Below are 24,141 nucleotides of genomic sequence, written 5' to 3'. Positions count from 1 at the left end.
TCTAGTTAAAAGATAAAAAACAGTTTCTTAGAAAAAATAGGTTGCTTTAGATGTCCAGTCCGAATGCTTTTCAGAATGTAAGGTTGTCTCCAGCAACGTCCTCTAAATTTCATCCCCTAAAGGAATATTCTCTGTCCTTTACAGCACTCTTTAAAAGATTCTGTCCTCTATATTTTCTCTATCTCCAGCAGCGTTCCCTAAATCTGATCCTCTATATACAATCCTTTATTTTAACCATTTTTTTAGATTAAATAAAACTAGGAAACAGTTATCGCAGTACAAGTGTGGGCCCAGTCTATGTGTGAAGCTCTTGTCACGAGGTCCATGTGGGCTGTCCTTTCTTCCACATTGATTGCAGGACACAATGTATAGCGCATGTAGACGTGAACTCTAGACATAGCGTTTGACGAGGGTCCTCTAAATTTTAGAGGCTCATTTAGCGGGTGTTGTTGGACGCATGTAGTACGTCTTCGTCCGCTAAATCAAGGGTACCGGACCCTTTACCGAATACTGCTGGAGGCAGTCTAACTTGACCTCTCCTGCTCGTTCATATTTAAATGGTAAAAAGTTAAAATTAAAATTATTCATATAAACAAGGATTTGAATCATATTTATTTGCTCTAAACTCGTATTCACTCCCCAGTAAAACACATGTCTTTTGTGTTTAACAACGTAGAGTTGAATGGAGCTGTTTGTTATTTCCAAAAGGAACAAAGTGAGCCGTACCGTACGTATGATGTATGCAACGCCCGCGTGCGGCGGACCCCGTCCACCCCCCCAGTCCTCCCCGCCCGCGCAAACAAACGCCCGCGACCAAGTCCGTCCACCTCTGCCTCTGCGCGGCAGCCTTTCTCTCTGTCGTCTCTCCCCGTCTCCCGTCGCTGATTCCATCATCGTCCTCCCCGGCTTTTCCCCACCAAAAGCCGGAAGCCATAGCACCTTCTGCCAGCTAGTCCCCAGAAGGTGCCCACACCCCTCCCCACCCCCATCCCACGCAGCACAGCGGCAGACACCGCACCGCGAGTGACGCGGCAGCAAAAAACCATGGCGGCTCTGCCGTTCTCGACGCGGCGGCCCTTCTCGTCGCCGTGCTTCATCCTCTGCTTCCTCCTCGGCTTCGTCGCCGGCCTCTTCCCCTTCGCGCACCGCCACCTCCACCTCGACCTCGACCTCCGCCACCTCCCGCTCGCGGACCCTCCTCCCGCTGCGCCGACCCAGCGGGCCCTAGTCCGGCCGCCACCGACGACGACCCTGATCGTCGTGACGCCGACCCGCGCGCGCCCGCTGCAGGCGTACTACCTGCACCGCCTCGCGCACACCCTCCGCCTCGTCCCGCAGCCGCTGCTCTGGCTCGTCGTCGACCGCGGCGCCGCCACGCGCGAGACCGCCGCGCTGCTCCGCGGCTGCGGCCTCATGTACCGCCACCTGCCCTCCCAGTCCCACCGCGACGCGCCCGGTGCTCGCCGGACGAGGCCCGAGCACCCGGCGGCGCGCGGCCTGCGCCAGAGGAACGCGGCGCTCGACCACATCGAGCACCACCGCATCCACGGCCTCGTCTACTTCGCCGACGAGGACAACGTGTACTCCCTTGACCTCTTCGACCAGCTTCGCGGCATAAGGTAAAGGCGCACATCGTACCTCTCTTAGTTTCCCCCCACTCGCGTTTACGTACACGCATTCGCGACCCTGTTTCCGATTGGAATTGATTGGGTCAATTCTGTACTGGAATTTGAAACCCATTATGATCGATGTTGCGTTACATAGGAGTTTTGGCACCTGGCCAGTCGCAATGCTGGGCGTGGGGAAGAGCAAGACACTTGTGGAAGGGCCGGTTTGTGACAACAGCCAGGTAGTGGGATGGCACACGAACGAGAGGACCAAGAGGCAACGAAGGTTTCATGTCAATACTTCGGGCTTTGCTTTCAATAGCAGTATGCTCTGGGACGCCGACAAGAGGGCTCGTCAGGCGTGGAATTACATCCGGCTGCTGGACACGGTCAGAGATGGGTTTCAGGTAAGGCTCCTGCTTATGTCCCTGTCGAGAAGTTCCATTTATACGCGTTTGCTCATAAAATAGCCTGGTCAATTTTCTTTGGTGACAAGTGCAGCAGATTGGGATCGCCATTTTGTTTTTGCCTGCTTAGAATACGCGCCTGCGCCCTGACTGAATTGCTCCTTTTTTTTTTTGCATTCCCTGATATTTGTAGTTTACTAACTCAGAAAGTCAGGCCTTCCATAGTTGCGCATGATTGTATAAGATTTACCGTGCTCAAAGCCATATCCATCCAAATTTTGTGTGAATCATACTAAATTTGCTCTAACCCTGGCAATTACCTGTATATTGATTCAATTCATAGAGTGAAATTTAATAAATAAAAAATCCTCGAACGGTAAGACAACCCTCGTGCATTTTGCTAAGAAGACGCCCTTAATTTGAATAGTGTCATACTTCTCAATAGTTTCAGTGTTAGTCACATCTGTATAGACTTGTTTTGGCCACTTGATGCCTCTCCACCTTATACCAGACAAATCTTTAGAGTGAATCCACATGGCACAATGTCTTCATTGCGTTATTGTATTCTGATAGGGACATGGAGTACTTCAGCATGTAGTCCCTCTCTGTTGTCTATTGTGAAAGATTGCAGAAAGCGATTATGGATGTTTTTCTTGCACATAGCTACTGAGATTAATACAGTAGATAACATTCTTCCTAAGTCATCCCCATATATTTTATTCTGAAACTAAATTCTATTTATACCTATCGTTCACATAAGTAATAACTGTGCTCCTTCTGATTGAAATTAGCAATGATACATACAGGCAACAACATTTATAGAGCAGCTTGTAGAAGATGAAACTCATATGGAGGGCATACCAACTGGTTGTTCAAAAATTATGAATGTTAATCTTCGCCTAGAAGATAAACATCTTGTATATCCGAAGGAGTGGCAGATGACAGAAAACCTGGATGTGTTAATTCCTCTCTGAGCCAGAACAGAGGCATACCGCCCTGCAGGTAAAAGCTTGATCATCTTTTGCAATTGTTTCTCAATAATGATGTAAATAGCATCGTTTTTATGTAATTTATGTTCATACATTTTCTTATATCTTGGTCATGGTTATCATGTCTTTTGTTTTGCCAAATATATAGAAAGCTTAGGACTGGTTGACAGATGTCATTGTTCTTCAGCATTTTTTTTTTGTTAAGATAATGATTCTTAATGAGTGGCGTGTCTGTCTGTTCCTCCAGCTTCAGCAATCGAGCACATGGAGACGCGGCCGAGCATGACGTGCGTGTGTGGCATATGTCAAGCTGTTGTGGGTCAGCGGAGGTTTAGGTTAGGTGTGTACATCACCCAAGGAAATATGCACTTAACTTTTTCGCAGATTTGTTTGTAGCATAGAGCTAAAAGCTCCCGATTAGGTACATGAATACATCGTACAAGAGGATCTTACGTCCCCAGTAGGGCCTTAGCCTTTGTGGGCATTTAAGGTAAATACATCTAACTTTTTTTGGTTTATTGAAGTGGATGCGGTGACTACTTTTACCAGTATAGAGACTATAGATAACATTGGTTAATTAGTTTAAATTATTTAGAACCTGTTTGTATCATGAGCTCAAGAAAAAGCGACTAAAGCTTAATTACTTAGGAGCTAAAGATCTAAACAAAATGAGCTAAAAGTGACTAAAATGGTAAAAAAAAGTATCAATTTAGTCACTCTTAATTCTTCATGTTTGGATCTTTAGCTTTAAAATGACTAAATTTCAGTCACTTTTAATTTAGCTCCTGAGGTCCTAATGCGGGGGAGATAAGCAAGTAGTCGAAGGAATCATAGCTGGACAAATATTATCACGAAGATATACAAACGTAAAGTCAACTTATGAGCTTGTCAGAGCCGTGGTTCGCCATTTTTTCCATTCTTGACTCGGCCCGTACAAAGAAAAGGGAGTTTACACCTTCTGTATTGAATGATCTGGTAATAGAACCATAGCTTCGTACATCGTAGTATATTCTTCTCATGCTCGGATGCTTCTGTTGGTCAATTTGATTGAATTTTGAACCAAGCTAGCGAGAGCAACTCCCAGCAGGACCCTTGTTCGTTTATGCGGGATTACTCCACCCTTCCAGCTGATCAAAGTTTTTATATAAATTAGAGAAACAAGTTGGCTAGGGATAATTCTAGCCAGCCAATCCGTAATAACTGAACGGGCTACAGAACTCCGTTCCTAGGGGCCTCTAGAGGGAGTACCTCGAGAAACGGTTGCTCTCGGGCGTTGCTCTCCATCCTTGCACGCACAACCAGAGCGCAAGTAGTCTAACGGAAAAGGCATTGCACGCTACCCTTGCAATAAAACAAAAATCACCCACAAGCACAGCCAACAAAGCACGACAAACACAGCTCAGAGGCCGAACCAGCAACGCTTAAAAGGATGGTTTAAGGACGTGCTACCAGGTTCCAAGTCTACTTCCTCTCAGGAAGGCACCAAGTGCTGCAACAAGCTAGCCAAAATGGTTGCAGCGTGCCACCCAGCACAACTGCAACGATGCTTAAAAATCCTACCATTCAGCATCCTACAAAGTTCTTCCTGAGGCTGGAACCAAGTGAGGCAACAAGTTCATGGGTTCAGAACCCCCGACCATACACCCAAAAAGGTAAAACCAAGGGACACATTCCCTGCTGCTCAGCAGAAGAACATGGAGCTCCTCACTTTCTCATGCAGACGGGGCAGCTCCTGTACAGGGACGCTGCCCGCCGAGGTATGCCCCCCATGGCTAGATGAAGTCTCCGACATCTCGTCGAACTTTATGAACTGCCCAACCTGGGCGGCTGCAAGGTGGGCGTAGCAGATGGGAGCAACTGCAGGCAGGCAGACAAGGAATCAAATTCCCACAGATGCAGGTGATAAGAGTTTGACATAAACGAAAAACGGTGCCAAGATAAACTTACCAACTGATATGGCTGTTGTGCTCCTTTGGTACCTGAAATTGAAGTGCCAGAAAACCCCTTGTGAGCAGGAAAGTTTCGTAACAGGACAAGTCAGCAAAAGTTTTTTTTTTCCCTGAGACTCTGTTTGGTACTTACACATAAGAGAGCGAGTGCACCAGCTCCTGCAGGTCATCAGGATTGAAGCCTATCTCGTCATGCAGGATGTGATAGTGAGTTGGCCTGGTAGTTCCCTGGCAAAAGAAAACACGGCACTTAGCTCTATCGATTCACAGGAAGAAACCATGTCTTCCTAGGCAAACTTACGGCAGCAGCAGTACAGAACCAAAGTACCAGTGAAACCCAAGGATACACAATGAGACGAGATGATGACAGCACGAGTACACAAATAAAACGACATCAAATTTGGCCACCTACTGGAGCAATACAACTAAGTTTACCACCGATGCTGCGAAGGCCCATTGACAGTTTAATTCGGGACACAGTAGCTTTTGTGGGGTTATAAACACAGGAAATTCCTCATTTCAGGGCAAACTATAACAGACCCAAAACGACACCAATTGACTGCACTGCACAGACCAAACACAAAGGCAGATAACGCTTACAATCATTCCAGCATGTGAACACATGTAGAAATCGAAGTTCCTTGGATGACAGACTTTGTTGTCAACAACAGTGCCTACAGATAAAGCCATTCAGATGGTTAGAGAATATACTAAGGCCACCGATACATGAGCCTACACACAGCACCAACAGCAGACTTGGAAGGTGAAGATTACCAGCTGGAACATTATCTGGCTTTCCAGGAATGAAAAATTTAGTGTGGTGATTCTTCTGGGCAATGATCAATGTGAACTTGGGATTCCATTTCTCATCAAGAAATTTGCAAGCCTGAAAGGTAATGGACCATGTTAATGTGGACAAGCACGCAGTACTGGATACTTGGATAAGAGGAACCACAACACCTACAGAGCGTACCAAACTGCCAATAGAGTTGCCAGCAAAAAAAAAATACCTCAATGATTTGTTGCAACTCAATGTTCAGCACCTGATTAAACTGACTTTCACTAACACCGTCCCTATAATCAGAGACACAAATCAGGTTGGTGCTATAACAAAACAGAAATAAAAGCTATGCAACCAATTTTCCCAACCAAACAGTTACCTTCCATACAAAAAATTACTCAGATTTGCAAACAGAAAATTTAAAATAATAACAGACCTGAAGATGATGACTTGGTCGGGCTTTCTCTTCCCTGAACTGGTGTAGAAGTCAATCAGACACTCCCTGAAGCAACATCGAATTCCAACATGTCATTAAAACAGAGGGCATAGGACATTCAGCAAAGTATAGTAGTATACCATGCTCTTAACAAAGGTAATGCAGGTAAGATCTCTTACCGAATCAGACCATCGTCATCAGTTTCCCGTGGCTTAAACAACGAGTCAATCATTTCCATTTTTGGTGATTGGGTGCGGACAGATGCTCTGTATTTTGAGATAAGAGGCCATTCACGAGAACTAACAACCTGAGGAAAACAAAATAAAACTGTCACATAGCCACTATTTATTATTTATCACAGAAAAAGACAAAAATATACTTACAGCAGCAACAGACGGTATATCAGAATGTCCAGGAGATCCGTGTGATACGTCCATACCCAAGATTATAGTTGGGACCTTGGATACGAGAGGAATTGCTGGGGATGTTTCAATTTGGAGCAACGAATTCAAGCCACCCAACTGTTTGAAAAGGGAAAAAATCAAAAAAATTGGCATATATGACGGTAGCCATGTTCTCAAATCCAAGGCAAAGAGAAACAGACCTTTGCGTTAATCTTTAACAAGACATTTGTAAGATACTGATCATTGACTCTAGTTGGTGCCACACACTGTGTAACGATCCCAAATTCAGCAAGGCATTTCTTCTTCCAAGGCCCTGTAAAGGTCAATGGCATAATGCTACAGCAGAAAATAAAATGCACCACAAGTTAACAGTGAGTAAGTAGCATTAACCAACCATAAATATCGGAATTCTTTCTTTCCGCTAGAACACACAAAAGAAACTTGGGTGCTCCAGGAAGCTTAGTTTTCACTTGTTCAAACATGTCTTCAACCCTTCTTACAGCAGGTGACCGTCTCATTGAAGGATTCTCATCAAATACAGCAAATGGTGCATCAACCATCTGCAATACCAAACAATTGCATAAGAACATGTGGAAATACAGTACCAAACAAGTGAATAAGAACATATACAGAAACGTGCAACAAAATGAGAAAACAAACTTACAATGCCCTTCATGCCTCCACACTTGATGAGATCACGGACAAGATCCCGGACATTGCATCGTGCAGAAAAGTTTACTACTGCCCATTTCTCGACACTGCTAGCTCTAATGAGCTTCTGAAACACAAATTTCCAAATATTACATATGACATCATGACAATCCATATACACAAACAAGAATGTGCTATGCACGCTGACCTTATTATTGAAATTCCATCTGCCATTGCGCGTAAAAATGTCTTCTCCGTTCCCAGCTTTAAGCTGAACAAAAAGACAGTTAAGATTTACGCCTTCAAAATTCCATAACCACGAACGATATCTGAAATAATATAGGATAAACAGCAATAACCAACCTTAGGGGGCTGCAGTACCCTACCATCAACTTCTATGAAATTTCTAGCAATTGTAATCCCACAAGCCTTCAGCATGGGTTCTGCATCATAGTTGCTTCTTTGCAGCACCTATCCAATTTGACATGAAAAAGAACACTTTAAGAAAACCAACACTAATAATCCAACTTGCTAGGCCCAATTGTTATTTTTTTGTTATATATAATACTAACTAGAAAACTTTGCTAAGGTTTAATCCAAAAAAAACACTCACATCAGACAAAACAGACATCCTTTCTTGTGGTTTCTGCCTAGATTTCTCAACGAGTGATGATCTTTGAAGTGTGCTCAATGCTTTAGTGTACCGTTGCAAAGGAAGAAGACTGCATAACTGGTAAAAACATGAAAAGAGCCTTCACAGCATTAGCAGGGGAAAAGAGTTTTACACTGAAGGAACAACATTAGGATTCAAAAAATAGTTACCTCAACTGGAAAATAAGTTGGACGCTTTGGTTTTCCCACATTGATACAAGGAAGATCACCAGAATATTCCAGCTTTATGCCACGGTTCTTTACAAAGTAATCAAAAACAGTGATCTCTTCAGATTCACCATTTTTATGTTTCAGTGTGAATCTACATAAGCAAGAAAATCATCAAGAACTTAGAAAACGCACATAAAACTAAGATGCAGAACTCACAAGGAACTTGGGAGAAAAAATAAAAAGTGCAAGCAACATAAAAACCGTTCAAACAATAACATGCTACTTACAATTGCTCACGGCAAGGCCTGTCGCTGAGACCAACAATCTTCTGTTCTTGGTTCGCCGGACTTGTTTTTATCCTTAAGTTCTTCAGTGAGCGCTTGGCCTGTGCAGAAGTAAACAAATTGCAAAAATATACATCTGAAGTATGGTGAAATGGAACTCAACCTTTATCCCTATATTATTTGTTGCATTTAGCATGGAGTTACCTTTGCCCAATCAATCATGCTTGGATCATTAACTTTCTGATTGGCAATCAGAAAGTCAATGACAGGACCAGGTTTCACTATCATTGTGGTGGACACATCTGTACAGCATATTAATACATGCAGATATTACCAACTGCATAGAGAGAAACGATCATAGTATTGTGTAGATTAAAACAGGGCGTGTAGATGATAACATACCGATATTGAGTGAAAGTCCACTCTGGGTTGCACGAAAACTAGAATGGAACCCTCTACATCCCACTACACCACCACCCAGGTCAACAAAATTGGAAGGATTATTGTGGAAGAACGATTGCCTTACTAATAGGCAACCCCTGCAAGCAAAAAGGGGCACAGTTACAGACAGGGAATGGCTACACTACAAGAACCGTCAATAATAACAGCAATATTTGAAAATATGTCCTCTGAATTGCATGAAACATTTACGTACTGCTTAGCTGAGTGCTGCCTCAGAATAATGTCAATCACTCGAATTGCTTCCTGAGTGTGCTCTGACTCCTGACCCCTCAAAGCCTGTGAGATTGCACTCATAGGGATTTTTGCCGCAAAAGATAGTTCAACCTTATATGTCTTTGTATTGTAAGGCCTTCGGACCCTTTTCCTGTCACTTCCAGGAGGACTATCATTGCCTGGACTGCCATTTGCAGGAGTCCTGAAAGCCAGAAAGTCAAGTTAACATTTTAGGGATAATTATCATCAGAGTAGATAATGATAAATAAAACAAAATAACTAAGGCATTACTTTCCAGTTGAAACGTCTTCATCCACAACAGTGAATTCCATTTTAACTTGAGGAAGGGCACCAATTGTAAACAGGCTCTTCTCACCATCATATGCAAAATCTTTATTTGCAAGTTCAGCAGCATAAGTTTGCTGCAGTTTTTCGATCACTTTTCTTCCCGACCCTTTCCGATCAACCGGTGTATCATCTTCATACTTCAAATTGACCTGCAACCAGTAAAAGATGACAGCATTGATAATGAAGGTATGAGGTTAAAAATAAAGAAGTGATACTTGGCAAGGATTAGAGACGAACATAGTAATGATAGAAAAAATCTTCAGCCTTCATGAGAGAAACTTTGAAGTGGTTTGTTATCAGCTTTATCTGCTGCCCCTTTCTGCCAAAGCCATTCCTCTGGACCAGACTCCTAGGTTTCAATGGCATCTTTGTTTCATCGGCTTTAAGTGGTTCAACACCAGCAGCCAAAGGGGGTGGTGGAGGCAAATCATCAGCCTCGCCATTGTGAGACTCCATTTAGTGAGCCTTGCTGCATGAGTATCCAAAGCAACCCCAATCAGACATATATATGTAGGCACTAGATGCATGATTCAAGCAAGCAGCAACGCAACTGAAGCAGAAGGACAAATACACAGGTAAATCACCCTTCCAACAGAGATAAAAACATCTGATTTCAGTAGTATAACAAGCTGAAGTGATAAAAACTATTCAAAAAACTGAAATCCAAACTTAAAACCACTAATGGGGGTCCCTAACTTATGCCACACCCCCAACAATACACATTCTCACAAGTAATATCAACTGGCAACTAATTACATTATGCAAACGGTATACATTTCAGTAAACCACAATGTTTACTCTCAAATCCCATCCCCACCAAATATGCGACACAAATGTAACATCAGGATACTTTATTATTTTGTAGCCCATGCTAACAGCAATGGAATACATTCCACTTATATCAATTAGAAACTGGAACATTTAAATATCTGTCATTTATTTTGTTTCTTAATATTTCATACAATGAAGAAGTAAGAGAAGTTACTGCATAATATAGATGTAAGAATGATACAGGTAAGCAAAAGGACAATTGATGTGACTGTACAAATTTAAAAACAAAAAAAATGAAATCGTGATCATCTCACAAACTACGGAAACAGTGTTAAACAACAAACTATGGAAACAGTAATAAATAAAGGACCTCGAACACAATTACACAACAGACTACCTTAGTCGATAGAAGATTGAACTCATACAGAAATATCATACTGGTCCTTTATAAGGAATGTTCTACATGTTCACACAAAATAGTAAACTATATGGCATAATATACTCACGAGAACACTGCGTCTGACCCAAAAGCTGCAAAGCCTCTGCCCAACCCTGCACGTCAACAAATGAAAACGAACTATACCATATCATCATATGACAATAAAACGACTATAAACATAGGAGAATGCAAATAAATTACAATAATAGTCATGTCATTATACATCTATATATATACCACAAAGACGCAAAAGATTTGGAAAGGGGAACAAATCCAGGAAGAAAGGCAAGAAAAAGAAAGAACATTTTTTCCTTTGGAAAGCGATAGCGGGATTTCCATGACTCCAAAGAAACCAAAAGAAAAAAAAAAAGAAAATTGCAGCGCGTACCCCAAATTAACAACGCCGCACTGAAATCCTTATTGGACGAACCTTCCAGATTCCAGAACAAGGCACTGCACTAATATCCTCAACAATGAACCTTCCAGAGATGCACATTTATCAAACACCGAATGAGTATTATTCAAAAACTGCCCTTTATGCAGAGAAATGAACAGTTTTGCGCGTGACAAGAACAAATGCACGACGAAGAAAGAGGACAAGTCCGACCTTTGCCATTGCAAGCAGGAAAGCAACAAAACCCTCCACGTACCCAAAAAAAAGAGATGAAAATCGGAGAAGTCACAAATAGAATCAACAGAAGAAAAACCCCCAAAAGTTGTCACATGCGCGCCACGGAGGCATACCATCAATTAACCAAAGGAAAAGACTCGACCTGTTTGATGGAAAACAACCGAAACAAATACAGGAAAAAAAAACCCAACGCAAACAGAATCCATCCACAAAGACACCACCCTGTAAACGGAGACCAGAATGCAGCGATCTTAAAACAAGAAGAAGAAAAAAAAACAAAGAAACGTACGTAGAACAGACCACACGAGGGCGCAGCAGGACTGACCGCAGAAACCCTCCTTAAGTCCGCGCGGCACCGGCACGAACAACCTCCGGTCAAAGAACAGGCGATCCAAACCCCGCCAAAACCCTAGATTTCGACCAGCAGGGACCGGGTGAGAGGAGGGGGGGAGGGGACGAGGGTTTTTCCGTTACCGCTGGCGACCTCCCCGAGAAGGCGAGAACTGCTCCCCTTCCGACCCGGCCGGGCTTCTTTCCGAACAGAGAGCACAAGTGAAGTGGCTCGTGCGCCCGCGCCCACCCACGCTCTTGTACCAGCGGCCCTCGTGTACACCGGGGACAGGGAAGGAAGGGCAGCGAGGTCATCCCGCACCCGCCCACGCGCGCGCGAGGGGGGGGGGGGGGGGGGGGGGGGGGGGGGGGGGCGCATTTTTTTTTCATCCATAGCACCAAATCACTAGTCACTCATCAGTGGGCCAGACAAGGCGACACGTGGAGGGGAGGGTTGGACGCGGGAGGCACCTCACGCACTCGCGCCGCCCACCGTGCTCTCTCAACTTCCTCGGCGCACGGCTGCGCGCTGACCGCCAAAGCGGCATCGGCCGCAACAACTACTCGACTGATTTGTGGGCCCAGTGAAAGTGTATCCCACCAGTCATCGTCACTGAAGGGTTCCGCCGGCCGGGTAGAGGCAACCCGATGCCTGTGGACCCGGAGCATTCTACGGTTTTATTAGCGGCAACGCAAGCGTGGGGCTGGCTGTGTGGCTGCGGCCGGTACCGGGACGGTGTCGCTCCCGTTTTTGCATAAAAAGCTTGGGCAGCGTTCGAAAGGATAGCTGCGGCATTTCCTTCTCCGTTAACTGCGGGCACAGTGCTGCAGTACTAGCACTGTCGCTTTCGCAGTGAGTCAGTCAGGGAGTAGCCGCGCTTTTGCCACCTGCCGGTGTTGGGCTCCTCCGGCGCGAGAACGGAAGTGGGGCCGGGCCACGGCTGTGCGGCTGCCAGCCTTCCGTTTCCTTTTTTTTTTGCTTTGCGTCGATTGGGGAAGCAAGTCGTAAGGATTTGAAAATTGAATGCGGCGGATTTGGGGAGGGAATTGGAAAGATTTGATGAATGGATGAGAGGGGGGGTGTTGCAGATGGGAATTGCAACGATTTGAGGAATGAATGCGGGGGATTTGGTACAAGCTCATGGACAAGAAAGCAGTGACATAGCTACAATTTTTATATGAGGTATGCCATAAAAATTCATAAATAATTTCGTACAATCCATAATAATTTAGTATATAATTCAGAATATAAAGATAAGAATAGTATATGAAACTATAAATTTAATATTTAAGTCCAATGCATACAGTAGAAAATACAAATATAATATATATTGTTTTATTTTTTTTAGACCTAAGTGAATTAGTGGTCTGGTGGACTGGCTTAGGATACGCTGCGTCCTACTTCAGACCACTCACTATATACGCCACCGTAAGAAAATAATAATGAGAAAGCTTTAATAGGAGATAATAAAACATAGTAACATTAACATGTGGGGTGTCTTATGGTACAGTGTTATGCGTAGATCCGATCGGCATCCAGCTCTGCAAATATAGCCAATTAATCACTTATATCTTATTCATATGAGTCAGACATGTAAAGATTGTAGATAGTTGGACAATATTGTCTCTAGTAGAGTGCAGAAAAATAGAGGACGCGAAACTGTAGATGATATTGTTTGTAGATAAAAGTTTAAAAAATATAGGATGGATAAGGGATCTGCTGGACATAGCCTAAGAGACGAATATCATAGGTTATTCATGTGGATCTAGACGACATCATAGATCGTACTGCGCGGAGCATTTCCCATGTGTTAATTGAGTTGTGTCTTTTTCAAAACAGTTATAAGATATGTGTTTTATAAAAACTATTGCGATGTGTATGTTGTGTGAAAGTAGTTTGTTTGGTTACGTGACTTTCGATCCATATAGGCATGAGTGCTCGTACGTTGTAATGGAAACGTATAATAACACGATAATTTATGTACAAATGTGTGTAGTATTGTTATGAGAAAATGTTTCGTAATCCATTTGTGATCCTACTCATACATAAATTTTGTTATTTTAATCTAGCTATTTCACCATTACATTACAACCATTAGTAACATATAGACTTTTATATATGATTTTAATAATTTTCATTGAGTTATAATGACAGCACGATTGGGGAAGTGTTATTTACAACTCAAATCTCAAAAAAAACTAAGAAAGCACCGAAATAAGGTAATTAACTCTGTCACAAGAACCAAGTGAATAATAAAATATCTCCATTCAAGCAAACAACATTTTAGCCTAAAACTCGAAAAAAAGATCAATACAATATTGACCATATATTATGACCACCACCATTGTCATCATTTATCAAGCATGGATAATATTGATCGCATCGCGCACCTCCAGAATGCATTGAAAGCTGAAAGTCGCCTAGAGGGGGGTGAATAGGGCGAATCTGAAATTTACAAACTTAATCACAACTACAAGCCGAGTTAACGTTAGAAATATAAACGAGTCCGAGAGAGAGGGCGCAAAACAAATCGTGAGCGAATAAAGAGCGAGACACGATGATTTGTTTTACCGAGGTTCGGTTCTTGCAAACCTACTCCCCGTTGAGGTGGTCACAAAGACCGGGTCTCTTTCAACCCTTTCCCTCTCTCAAACGGTCCCTCGGACCGAGTGAGCTTCTCTTCTCAATCAAACGGGAACCAAACTTCCCCGCAAGGATCACCACACAATTGGTGTCTCTTGCCTCGGTTACAATTGAGTTGATCGCAAGAAATGATAAGAAAGAAAAGAAACGATCCAAGCGCAAGAGCTCAAATGAACACGACAAATCACTCTCACTAATCACTAAGGCTTTGTGAGGAATTGGGAGAGGATTTGATCTATTTGGTTGTGTCTATAATTGAATGCTATAGCTCTTGTAAGGTGTAGAAGTGTAGAAACTTGGATGCAAATGAATGTGGGGTGGTTGGGGTATTTATAGCCCCAACCACCACAAAGTGGTCGTTGGAAGGCTGCAGTCGCATGGCGCACCGAACAGTCCGGTGCGCCAGCCACGTCAGCAGACCGTTGGGGTTCGACCGTTGGAGCTCTGTCTTGTGGGCCCGCCTGGCTGTCCGGTGGTGCACAGGACAAGCCCTGTAGGCTGTCCGGTGTGCCACCCGCGCGTGCACTGCTCCTCTGCGCGCGCAGGCGCGCATTTAATGCGTTGCAGTCGACCGTTGCGCGTGAAGTAATCGTTGCTCCGCTGTCACACCGGACAGTCCGGTGTGCACCGGACAGTCCGGTGAATTATAGCGGAGCGGATTCCCGAAGCTGGCGAGTTCAGAGTCGCTCTCCCTTGGGGCACCGGACACTGTCCGGTGGTGCACCGGACAGTCCGGTGAATTATAGCGAAGCACCTCTGAGAATTCCCGAAAGTAAAGAGTTTGGCTTGGAGTCCCCTGGTGCACCGGACAGTCCGGTGTGCCAGACCAGGGCACACTTCGGTTATCCCTTGCTCTTTTTGTTGAACCCTTTTCTTGGTCTTTTTATTGGCTTTTTGTGAACCTTTGGTACCTGTATAACTTATAGACTAGAGCATACTAGTTAGTCCAATTATTTGTGTTGGGCAATTCAACCACCAAAATCATTTAGGAAATAGGTGTAAGCCTAATCCCTTTCAATCTCCCTCTTTTTGGTGATTGATGCCAACACAAACCAAAGCTAATATAGAAGTGAATAATTGAACTAGTTTGCATAATTGTAAGTGCAAAGGTTACTTAGAATTGAGCCAATAAATACTTATAAGATATGCATGGATTGTTTCTTTACTTTAACATTTTGGACCGCGCTTGCACCACATGTTTTGTTTTTGCAAATTCTTTTGTAAATTCAATTCAAAGTTCTTTTGTAAATAGTCAAAGGTAAATGAATGAGATTTTGAGAAGCATTTTCAAGATTTGACATTTTCTCTCCCTGTTTGAAATGCTTTTCCCTTTGACTAAAACAAAACTCCCCCTTGATAAAATCCTCCTCTTAGTGTTCAAGAGGGTATACCAATTTGAAATTATATCACAAATAAGATACCAATTTGAAAATACTTCTTTAAAACTAAATTGAAAGACTAAAATTTTTGAAATTGGTGGTGGTGCGGTCCTTTTGCTTTGGGCTCATGCTCTCTCCCCCTTTGGCATAAATCGCCAAAAACGGATACTTTGAGTGAAATATAAGCCCTTTTGGAACTACTTTCTCCCCTTTTGGCAAACAATAATGTGAGTGAAGATTATACCAAAGTTGGAGAGATGCTCAGAGCGACGGCAAAGGATGAGTTATGGAGTGGAGTGGAAGCCTTTGTCTTCGCCGAAGACTCCAATTCCCTTTCAATACACCTATGACTTGGTTTGAAATTCACTTGAAAACATATTAGTCATAGCATATATAAAAGAGACATGATCAAAGGTATATTTATGAGCTATGTGTGCAAAACATCAAAAGAAATTCCTAAAATCAAGAATATTTAGCTCATGCCTAAGTTTGTTAAAAGATTGTTCATCAAGTGGCTTGGTAAAGATATCGGCTAATTGATCTTTAGTGTTAATGTATGCAATCTCGATATCTCCCTTTTGTTGGTGATCCCTTAAGAAGTGATACCGAATGGCTATGTGTTTAGTGCGGCTATGCTCAACCGGATTATCCGCCATGCGGATTGCACTCTCATTATCACATAGAAGAGGAACTTTGGTTAATTTGTAACCGTAGTCCCTAAGGGTTTGCCTCATCCAAAGCAATTGCGCGCAACAATGACCTGCGGCAATATACTCGACTTCGGCGATAGAAAGAGCTACGGAATTTTGCTTCTTTGAAACCCAAGACACCAAGGATCTTCCCAAGAACTGGCAAGTCCCCGATGTGCTCTTTCTATTAATCTTACACCCCGCCCAATCAGCATCCGAATAACCAATTAAATCAAAAGTGGATCCCCTATGATACCAAAGCCCAAACTTATGAGTATAAACTAAATATATCAAGATTCGTTTTACGGCCGTAAGGTGAGCTTCCTTAGGGTCGGCTTGGAATCTTGTACACATGCATACAGAAAGCATAATATCCGGTCGAGATGCACATAGGTAGAGTAAAGAGCCTATCATCGACCGGTATACCTTTTGATCGACGGATTTACCTTCCGTGTCGAGGTCGAGATGCTCATTGGTTCCCATGGGTGTCTTGATGGGCTTGGCATCCTTCATCCCAAACTTGTTTAGAATGTCTTGAATATACTTCGTTTGGCTAATGAAGGTGCCTTCTTGGAGTTGCTTCACTTGAAATCCCAAGAAGTACTTCAACTCCCCCATCATTGACATCTCGAATTTTTGTGTCATGATCCTACTAAGTTCTTCACATGTAGATCCGTTAGTAGACCCAAATATAATATCATCAACATAAATTTGGCATACAAACAAATCATTATCAAGAGTTTTAGTAAATAAAGTAGGATCGGCCTTTCCGACTTTGAAACCATTAGTGATAAGGAAATCTCTAAGGCATTCATACCATGCTCTTGGGGCTTGCTTGAGCCCATAAAGCGCCTTAGAGAGTTTATACACATGGTTAGGGTACTCACTATCTTCAAAGCCGGGAGGTTGCTCAACATAGACCTCTTTCTTGATTGGTCCATTGAGGAAGGCACTTTTCACGTCCATTTGGTAAAGCTTAAAGCCATGGTAAGTAGCATAGGCAAGTAATATACGAATTGACTCAAGCCTAGCTACGGGTGCATAGGTTTCACCGAAATCCAAACCTTCGACTTGAGAGTATCCCTTGGCCACAAGTCGGGCTTTGTTCCTTGTCACCACACCATGCTCGTCTTGCTTGTTGTGGAAAACCCATTTGGTTCCTACAACATTTTGGTTAGGACGTGGAACTAAATGCCATACCTCGTTTCTAGTGAAGTTGTTGAGCTCCTCTTGCATTGCCACCACCCAATCCGAATCTTGTAGTGCTTCCTCTACCCTGTGTGGTTCAATAGAGGTAATAAAAGAGTAATGCTCACAAAAATGTGCAACACGAGATCTAGTGGTTACCCCCTTATGAATGTCGCCGAGGATGGTGTCGATGGGGTGATCTCGTTGGATTGCTTGGTGGACTCTTGGGTGTGGCGGCCTTGGTTCTTCATCCTCCTTATCTTGATCATTTGCATCTCTCCCTTGATCATTGCCGTCATCTTGAGGTGGCTCATCTCTTTGATCTTATCCTTCATCAACTTGAGCCTCATCCTCAATTTGAGTTGGTGGTGATGCTTGCGTGGAGGAGGATGGTTGATCTTGTGCATTTGGAGGCTCTTCGGATTCCTTAGGAGTTAGGACACACATCCCCAATGGACATGTTCCTTAGCGCGATGCACGGAGCCTGTTCATCACCTATCTCATCAAGATCAACTTGCTCTACTTGAGAGCCGTTAGTCTCATCAAACACAATGTCATAAGAAACTTCAACTAGTCCTGACGACTTGTTAAAGACTCTATATGCCCTTGTGTTTGAATCATATCCTAGTAAAAAGCCTTCTACAGCCTTAGGAGCAAATTTAGATTTTCTACCTCTTTTTAACAAGAATAAAGCATTTGCTACCAAAGACTCTAAAATATAAAATATTGGGCTTTTTACCGGTTAGGAGTTCGTATGATGTCTTCTTGAGGATTCGGTGTAGATATAATCGGTTGATGGCGTAGCAGGCGGTGTTAACCGCCTCGGCCCAAAACCGATCCGAAGTCTTGTATTCATCAAGCATGGTTCTTGCCATGTCAAATAGAGTTCCAATCTTTTTCTCCACTACACCATTTTGTTGTGGGGTGTAGGGAGAAGAGAACTCATGCTTGATGCCCTCCTCCTCAAGGAAGCCTTCGATTTGTGAGTTCTTGAACTCCGTCCCGTTATCGCTTCTAATCTTTTTGATCCTTAAGCGGAACTCATTTTGAGCCCGTCTCAAGAATCCCTTTAAGGTTTCTTGGGTATGAGATTTTTCCTGCAAAAGAACACCCAAGTGAAGCGAGAATAATCATCCACAATAACTAGACAGTACTTACTCCCGCCGATGCTTATGTAAGCTATCGGGCCGAATAGATCCATGCGTAGGAGCTCGAGTGGCCTGTCAGTCGTCATGATGTTCTTGTGTGGATGATGAACACCAACTTGTTTCCCTGCCTGACATGCGCTACAAACCCTGTCTTTCTCAAAATGAACATTTGTTAGTCCCAAAATGTGTTCTCCCTTTAGAAGCTTATGAAGATTCTTCATTCCAACATGTGCTAGTCGGCGATGCGAGAGCCAGCCCATGTTAGTCTTAGCAATTAAGCAAGTGTCGAGTTCAGCTCTATTAAAATCTACTAAGTATAGCTGACCCTCTAACACCCCCTTAAATGCTATTGAATCATCACTTCTTCTAAAGACAGTAACACCTATATCCGTAAAAAGACAGTTGTAACCCATTTTGCATAATTGCGAAACTGAAAGCAAGTTATAATCTAAAGAATCTACAAGAAAAACATTGAAAATGGAATGGTCAGGAGATATAGCAATTTTACCCAATCCTTTAACCAAACCTTGATTTTCATCCCCGAATGTGATAGCTCGTTGGAGATCTTGGTTTTTCTCGTAGGAGGAGAACATCTTTTTCTCCCCTGTCATGTGGTTTGTGCACCCGCTATCGATTATCCAACTTGAGCCCCCGGATGCATAAACCTACAAAACAAATTTAGTTCTTGATTTTAGGTACCCAAACGGTTTTGGGTCCTTTGACATTAGATACAAGAACTTTGGATACCCAAACACAAGTCTTTGATCCCTTGTGTTTGCCCCAACATACTTGGCAACTATTTTGCCGGATTTGTTAGTCAAAACATAAGATGCATCAAAAGTTTTAAATGACATGTTAAAATCATTTGATGCAATAGGAGTTTTCTTCTTAGGCAATTTTGCACGGGTTGATTGCCTAGAGCTAGATGTCTCACCCTTATACATAAAAGCATGATTAGGGCCAGAGTGAGACTTCCTAGAGTGAATTCTCCTAATTTTGTGCTCGAGAAAACCGGCAGGGTACAAAATGTAATTGTGACACTAAAAAATCATTAAATAAAAATAATATATTTGGTTATTAATGAAATAAAAATTTTCTTTTAAGTGTTTATTATTTATGTGCATTTGGAATGATTTTTGATTTCTCATAATTGATTTTAGATATTAAATAACATTTCCTCTTAAATGAAAATTCACATAAATAATATAATAAATATTAGTCCAAGAATTAATATTTTATTTATAAATAATTTTGGTTTGATTAATTTGAATTTTATGATTATTTAATATGTATTTCGAAATTTAAAAAGGAAATAGAAAAAAAAGAAAAAAAACAAAACCTAATCTAACCCTAGCCGGTCGTATGGCCCATTAGGCCCATCAGCCGCCCAGTCACCTAAACCCTACGCGCGCGCTCCCTGCTAGCAGCCAAGCCGTCGCCGCCTGCAGCCTCTCATCTCTCTCCCCTATCTCTCTCTTCTCTCTCTCACCCACTTCCTCTCTTCTCTCGTTTCTCTCTCCCGCTCACCTGGCAGCCGCTCCTACGCGCCAGCGCCCTGCCGTGCGCGCTGCCCAACCACACCGCGCGTGCCCTTGTTCCGACCGGCCGAGCCCCTGTGCTCGAGCCGCCCCGGAGCCCGCGCAGGTCGCGCGCACCCGAGCTGCCCGCGCCCACCAAACCGCGACGCCGGGAGCCCGACTCGACTGCCCCGTGCCGCGACAGTGCACACAGAGCCGACGCCGAGCCAAGGACCGCCCCGACGAAGACCCCGCGCGCCGTGTCCCGTGCCAGCCGCGCCCGAGTGAAGCCCCGAACCCGCGTCCGTTTCTCCTTCATTAAGGGAGCTTCAATGCCGCCGTTACCGCCTCCATTGATGCGGATGTCATTAATGGCAGCCATGAAGACCGATCCTTCACTTCTCTCTCTCTCCTCTATAAAATCCGACGCCGAGCCCTCTCCTTCTCCCTGCCCAAGCTCGCTCTCTCTCCTCGTGCCTTCCTCCTTCTCGCAGTGGAGTACGTCCCGTTGCCCGCGCCTTCGCCGATTTGTTGGACCGTCCACGCCCCTCGCCGGTGTCTGCCACTGCGCTCGCTCACTGTCAACGCCGTTGTGGACGGAGGCCGGAGCAGCGACCTGCTCGCCGTCGTGCCTCGCTCTCGTGTCTCGTCGGAGACGTGTCCAAACCCCGTCAAACCTCGTCGTTCCCTGCCCGTCGAGCCATTCGCCGTTCATCCGAGGTTGGAGACAACCCAAAACAACTTGAGTTTATTTTTATCATGTTTGAAGTTATGAATTTTTGTGAATTATTGTTGTAATTTTGAAATGATTTAGCGATTCACGTGTACGATTTTAGAGAGTCGTGATGTATACGTGTAACCGAAATCAAACCTCGTGGCACTATTTTAAATATGCATATGATTTTATAATTCTAAAAATGAACACGGTCACTATTTATTACTTCAGTGGTTTTCATACTAGAAATGTTTATAATTAATTTCGCTTTAGTGTATGGAGCGATAATTGGTTAGTATCAATATAAGTATAATTTTAGAAATTAAAATGGGAATTAAGCCACGTATTTTCGGTCGAATGAAAATATATAGATTTTACTGTTCATAATAAATGTATTCATAAGTATAACACCTAATTACTTAGAATAGTAAAATATTCATTTATATTATAATAACCATGAATAGGTTATTAAAAGTCTCATTTAGTAATTTACAATTAATTCTAGTATATTAATGTTAGAAGAATTATAAATAAATAATTTTTAGATATACGTATAAATTCTATTTAGAAAAGAAAGGATAAATCGAAAGAGTAAAATTTATAATAATGTTAAAATGACTTAACTAGGCACTTATACTTTCTTAATAAAGAAAATGATAATATGTTGATAAATATAGGTTTCTTACTAAAAAATTAGATAATTTGTTTCTAACTTTAAAATGCCCTTTTTAATAGACATCATGATTTTGATTTAATAAGATTTATTATAGGTGTTTAAGTATAGTCGTACTAAATAGTAATATGTCATATGACTTTTCTAATTATTATATAATGGCTTAATTAAGTGCTCACGTCGTTATAACTAAAACAATAGTTAATAACATACCAATGAATATAATATTCATTTTAAATATCTAGGTCATATGTTTCTAAACTAAATGTGAAGATAAATAATAGAGTAATTATGTCCTCTCATAACCTAGTTAATTAGATTTATATTGGTTTACAACTGGTTATATAGGCTTAAGTAATCATTTAATTAAAATTAGTTCATATTATTTATATATGTGAACTTAGTTTTTCCTAAAGAATAAACTAAGGAAATTAGTGTTCATGTTCTTTAATAATAATGTTAGTTTGTATATTATTTTGTATATGGCTTTCTTAATAAAATATAGGACATGTACTTTATAATAAAATTGTTTGTTTATTGTCTTTTACATAAAAGTTCATTAAAGCATATATCATAACTTTCCATAAATAGGTGTTTAATAATAATGATCTTTTCACATAAAACCTATTTAGACTTATATCTTAATTTGTCATAAGTGATTGATTAACAATATTTATAATATGCTCCATAATGCTTCTACAATTAATAACGTGATTAGTAGCCCATTAACATTAGATATAACATATATCTTTTCTAAAATGTTAAAAAGGTTTAATATTGTTATAACGTGTTTTATCATCTTATAAACCCTTTATCTTAGACGCATCGCGTATGATGTTTTATAAAAGATTAAAATTGATGAACCTAATATTTGTATATTTTAATTAAGATATTTTCAAGCTCATGTCTTGTTTTATAAAGTATAGATCACACATTTTTTTAAAGAATACCCTCTTATTATAACCATTACTTGCGACGTTTTTGAAAAGCAAACACTCTTTTCGTTAAACTTTCTTTTAGCTTTACGTATGGTGAATGTTGCATGTTATTGAATGGTGTTTGTTCTCCTTGTTTGTTTGTGTGATATTCAGTGGTTGATCTAGTAGTTAAGAATCAAGATCTATTCCTATGCGTGGAAGAACCTCAAGTTTTCAATAAGCAAGGCAAGTGGACTTCTCCCTCTGCATATTCTGTTTGATCCCAAACAATACATTTAATAAAGTTTATTCTTTTGGATATATATGCATAATTTGACGGGTTACCTATTTAGATAACCTTTCCAACCTTATTCCTTGATCAAACCTGGGGATTATACTTTACCTTTGTAGCTATGCTATTGCTACAACTTAACTTTATGCAGTCACTCCCGCTTATGATATTAATGTTCCAAATGGTAAGATTACTTTGTTGTTGTGAACCCGATGGTTAAACAAGATCATTGCATATTAATTGGAACATGGAGTGACCACCCGGGAAAACAGTGCTACCATGAGAACTATCATGGCTCTGGTATTCGCTAAATAACTAGGGAAGTCTTATGTTGGGTGTTGGTCATGGTCGACCAGGAACGGGGGCACCTGGCAAGCGCTTATAGTACCGGCTCAGGCAGATTGGATACGGGCATAGTTCCTAAAGCTTTACCCTGTGGACTGGACTATAAGTTGGTTACGGTAGGTGTACCTTATGCAGTTGACCATTTCCAACATTTGCGTAATGAGGACTCTAGGGAGAAGCCTCGTAGTGAGACCCTGGCCATTCACCTCGGAAGTGAATACGGGTCTAGCTAACCCGGGCTAGAAGGGAATCGCGACTCATGGGTAAAGATGCGCCACCTCTGCAGAGTGTAAAACTGATATATCAGCCGTGCTCACGGTTATGAGCAGCCTGGACTCCTCACATGATAATTGAACTTGAAGATGAAAATAAATCGAGATCCGATGATCTGCCAATGGTTTGCTTAAGTGGTTTCACTTAAGTGTTTTTGATATACTCTTATACCTTTGCTTAATGGGAATACTTGGGATTCACACTTATTAGTAATACAGGTGTTGTTAATAAAATGTTGACCAATTAAAATGCTTACTGCTCAACCTCAGCCTCACCTTGTTACCTTGCATTAGTTTTTCCCCCACTTGCTGAGCCTCGACCATAAGTGAGCTCACCCTTGCTTAATTTTGATCAGAAGTTTGCAGATGAAGATATGATGCTGAACTCCATGGATGCTAGTCTAGTGATACCCCCGGTCATCTTCTTGTGGATGGATGTCCATGTTCGCTGTACTTTTATGAATAAAGGTTAAGACATTATGTCTGTTCGAAGTGTAATATGTTAATATAATCGTTATTTACGCTCTTATGCATTGTTCTTTTGATATATTACACTTGTGACGTCAACATATGTGTGGAAATAGATCCTGGCACACATATGCTATGCACCCGGCTCTGCCCTTAGAAACGGGTGTGACAGTAACCCTCGTTATCCTGAGGCATGGGAGCCTTGCCCTTAACAAAGTTAGACAATCTTTTAGGAGGGGCATTAAGTTTGACAGTGTCTCCCTTTTGGAAGCCAATGACATCCTTGATGCCAGTGCGTCTCCCACTATAGAGCATGCTTCTAGCAAATTCAAAATTTTCATTTTCTAAGTCATGCTCATTAATTTTGGCA

The 24,141-nt window shown here is 42.1% G+C and overlaps 2 protein-coding genes across 10 annotated transcripts; one reads left to right on the top strand and one right to left on the bottom strand.

The window, feature by feature from the left end:
* Window positions 1-764: 764 nt before the first annotated feature.
* On the top strand, window positions 765-23,828 carry LOC606445 (glycosyltransferase). Of its 5 annotated transcripts, none has more exons than XR_004851814.1 (6): window positions 774-1,619; window positions 1,765-2,014; window positions 2,821-3,016; window positions 3,251-3,343; window positions 3,425-3,493; window positions 23,660-23,828. XR_004851814.1 is itself a non-coding variant. In NM_001112313.1 (4 exons), the coding sequence occupies exons 1-3, from the start codon at window positions 1,045-1,047 to the stop codon at window positions 2,986-2,988; spliced, it is 993 nt and encodes a 330-aa protein (NP_001105783.1). In that variant the 5' UTR covers window positions 971-1,044; the 3' UTR covers window positions 2,989-3,016; window positions 3,251-3,580. The 5 variants fall into 5 exon arrangements, 1 of the variants encoding a protein (NP_001105783.1); XR_002263956.3 differs by lacking the exon at window positions 23,660-23,828 and adding an exon at window positions 3,786-4,361; XR_002263954.3 differs by lacking the exon at window positions 23,660-23,828 and having other exon boundaries at window positions 3,425-3,554.
* On the bottom strand, window positions 4,403-11,832 carry LOC100381552 (putative argonaute family protein). 5 transcript variants are annotated; one of them, XM_008656942.4, is made up of 24 exons: window positions 11,520-11,832; window positions 10,631-10,676; window positions 9,591-9,822; window positions 9,297-9,502; window positions 8,986-9,207; window positions 8,733-8,869; window positions 8,535-8,632; window positions 8,334-8,431; window positions 8,047-8,197; window positions 7,838-7,954; window positions 7,588-7,695; window positions 7,433-7,495; window positions 7,238-7,351; window positions 6,968-7,133; window positions 6,774-6,886; window positions 6,553-6,690; window positions 6,349-6,476; window positions 6,170-6,235; window positions 5,963-6,026; window positions 5,727-5,838; window positions 5,553-5,626; window positions 5,086-5,180; window positions 4,951-4,982; window positions 4,403-4,860 (listed from the first exon to the last, which is right to left on the bottom strand). In XM_008656942.4, the coding sequence occupies exons 3-24, from the start codon at window positions 9,807-9,809 to the stop codon at window positions 4,685-4,687; spliced, it is 2,697 nt and encodes an 898-aa protein (XP_008655164.1). In that variant the 5' UTR covers window positions 9,810-9,822; window positions 10,631-10,676; window positions 11,520-11,832; the 3' UTR covers window positions 4,403-4,684. The 5 variants fall into 5 exon arrangements, with proteins under 5 accessions (XP_008655164.1, XP_035817410.1, XP_008655165.1 ...); XM_035961517.1 differs by having other exon boundaries at window positions 10,952-11,803; XM_008656943.4 differs by having other exon boundaries at window positions 11,484-11,803.
* Window positions 23,829-24,141: the final 313 nt, after the last annotated feature.

The sequence above is a fragment of the Zea mays genome, chromosome 8 (genome assembly GCF_902167145.1).
Source record: "Zea mays cultivar B73 chromosome 8, Zm-B73-REFERENCE-NAM-5.0, whole genome shotgun sequence".
NCBI lineage: Eukaryota > Viridiplantae > Streptophyta > Magnoliopsida > Poales > Poaceae > Zea > Zea mays.
The sequence above is the reverse complement of the archived record's forward strand: the minus strand, read 5'-3'. Positions and strand labels throughout refer to the sequence as shown.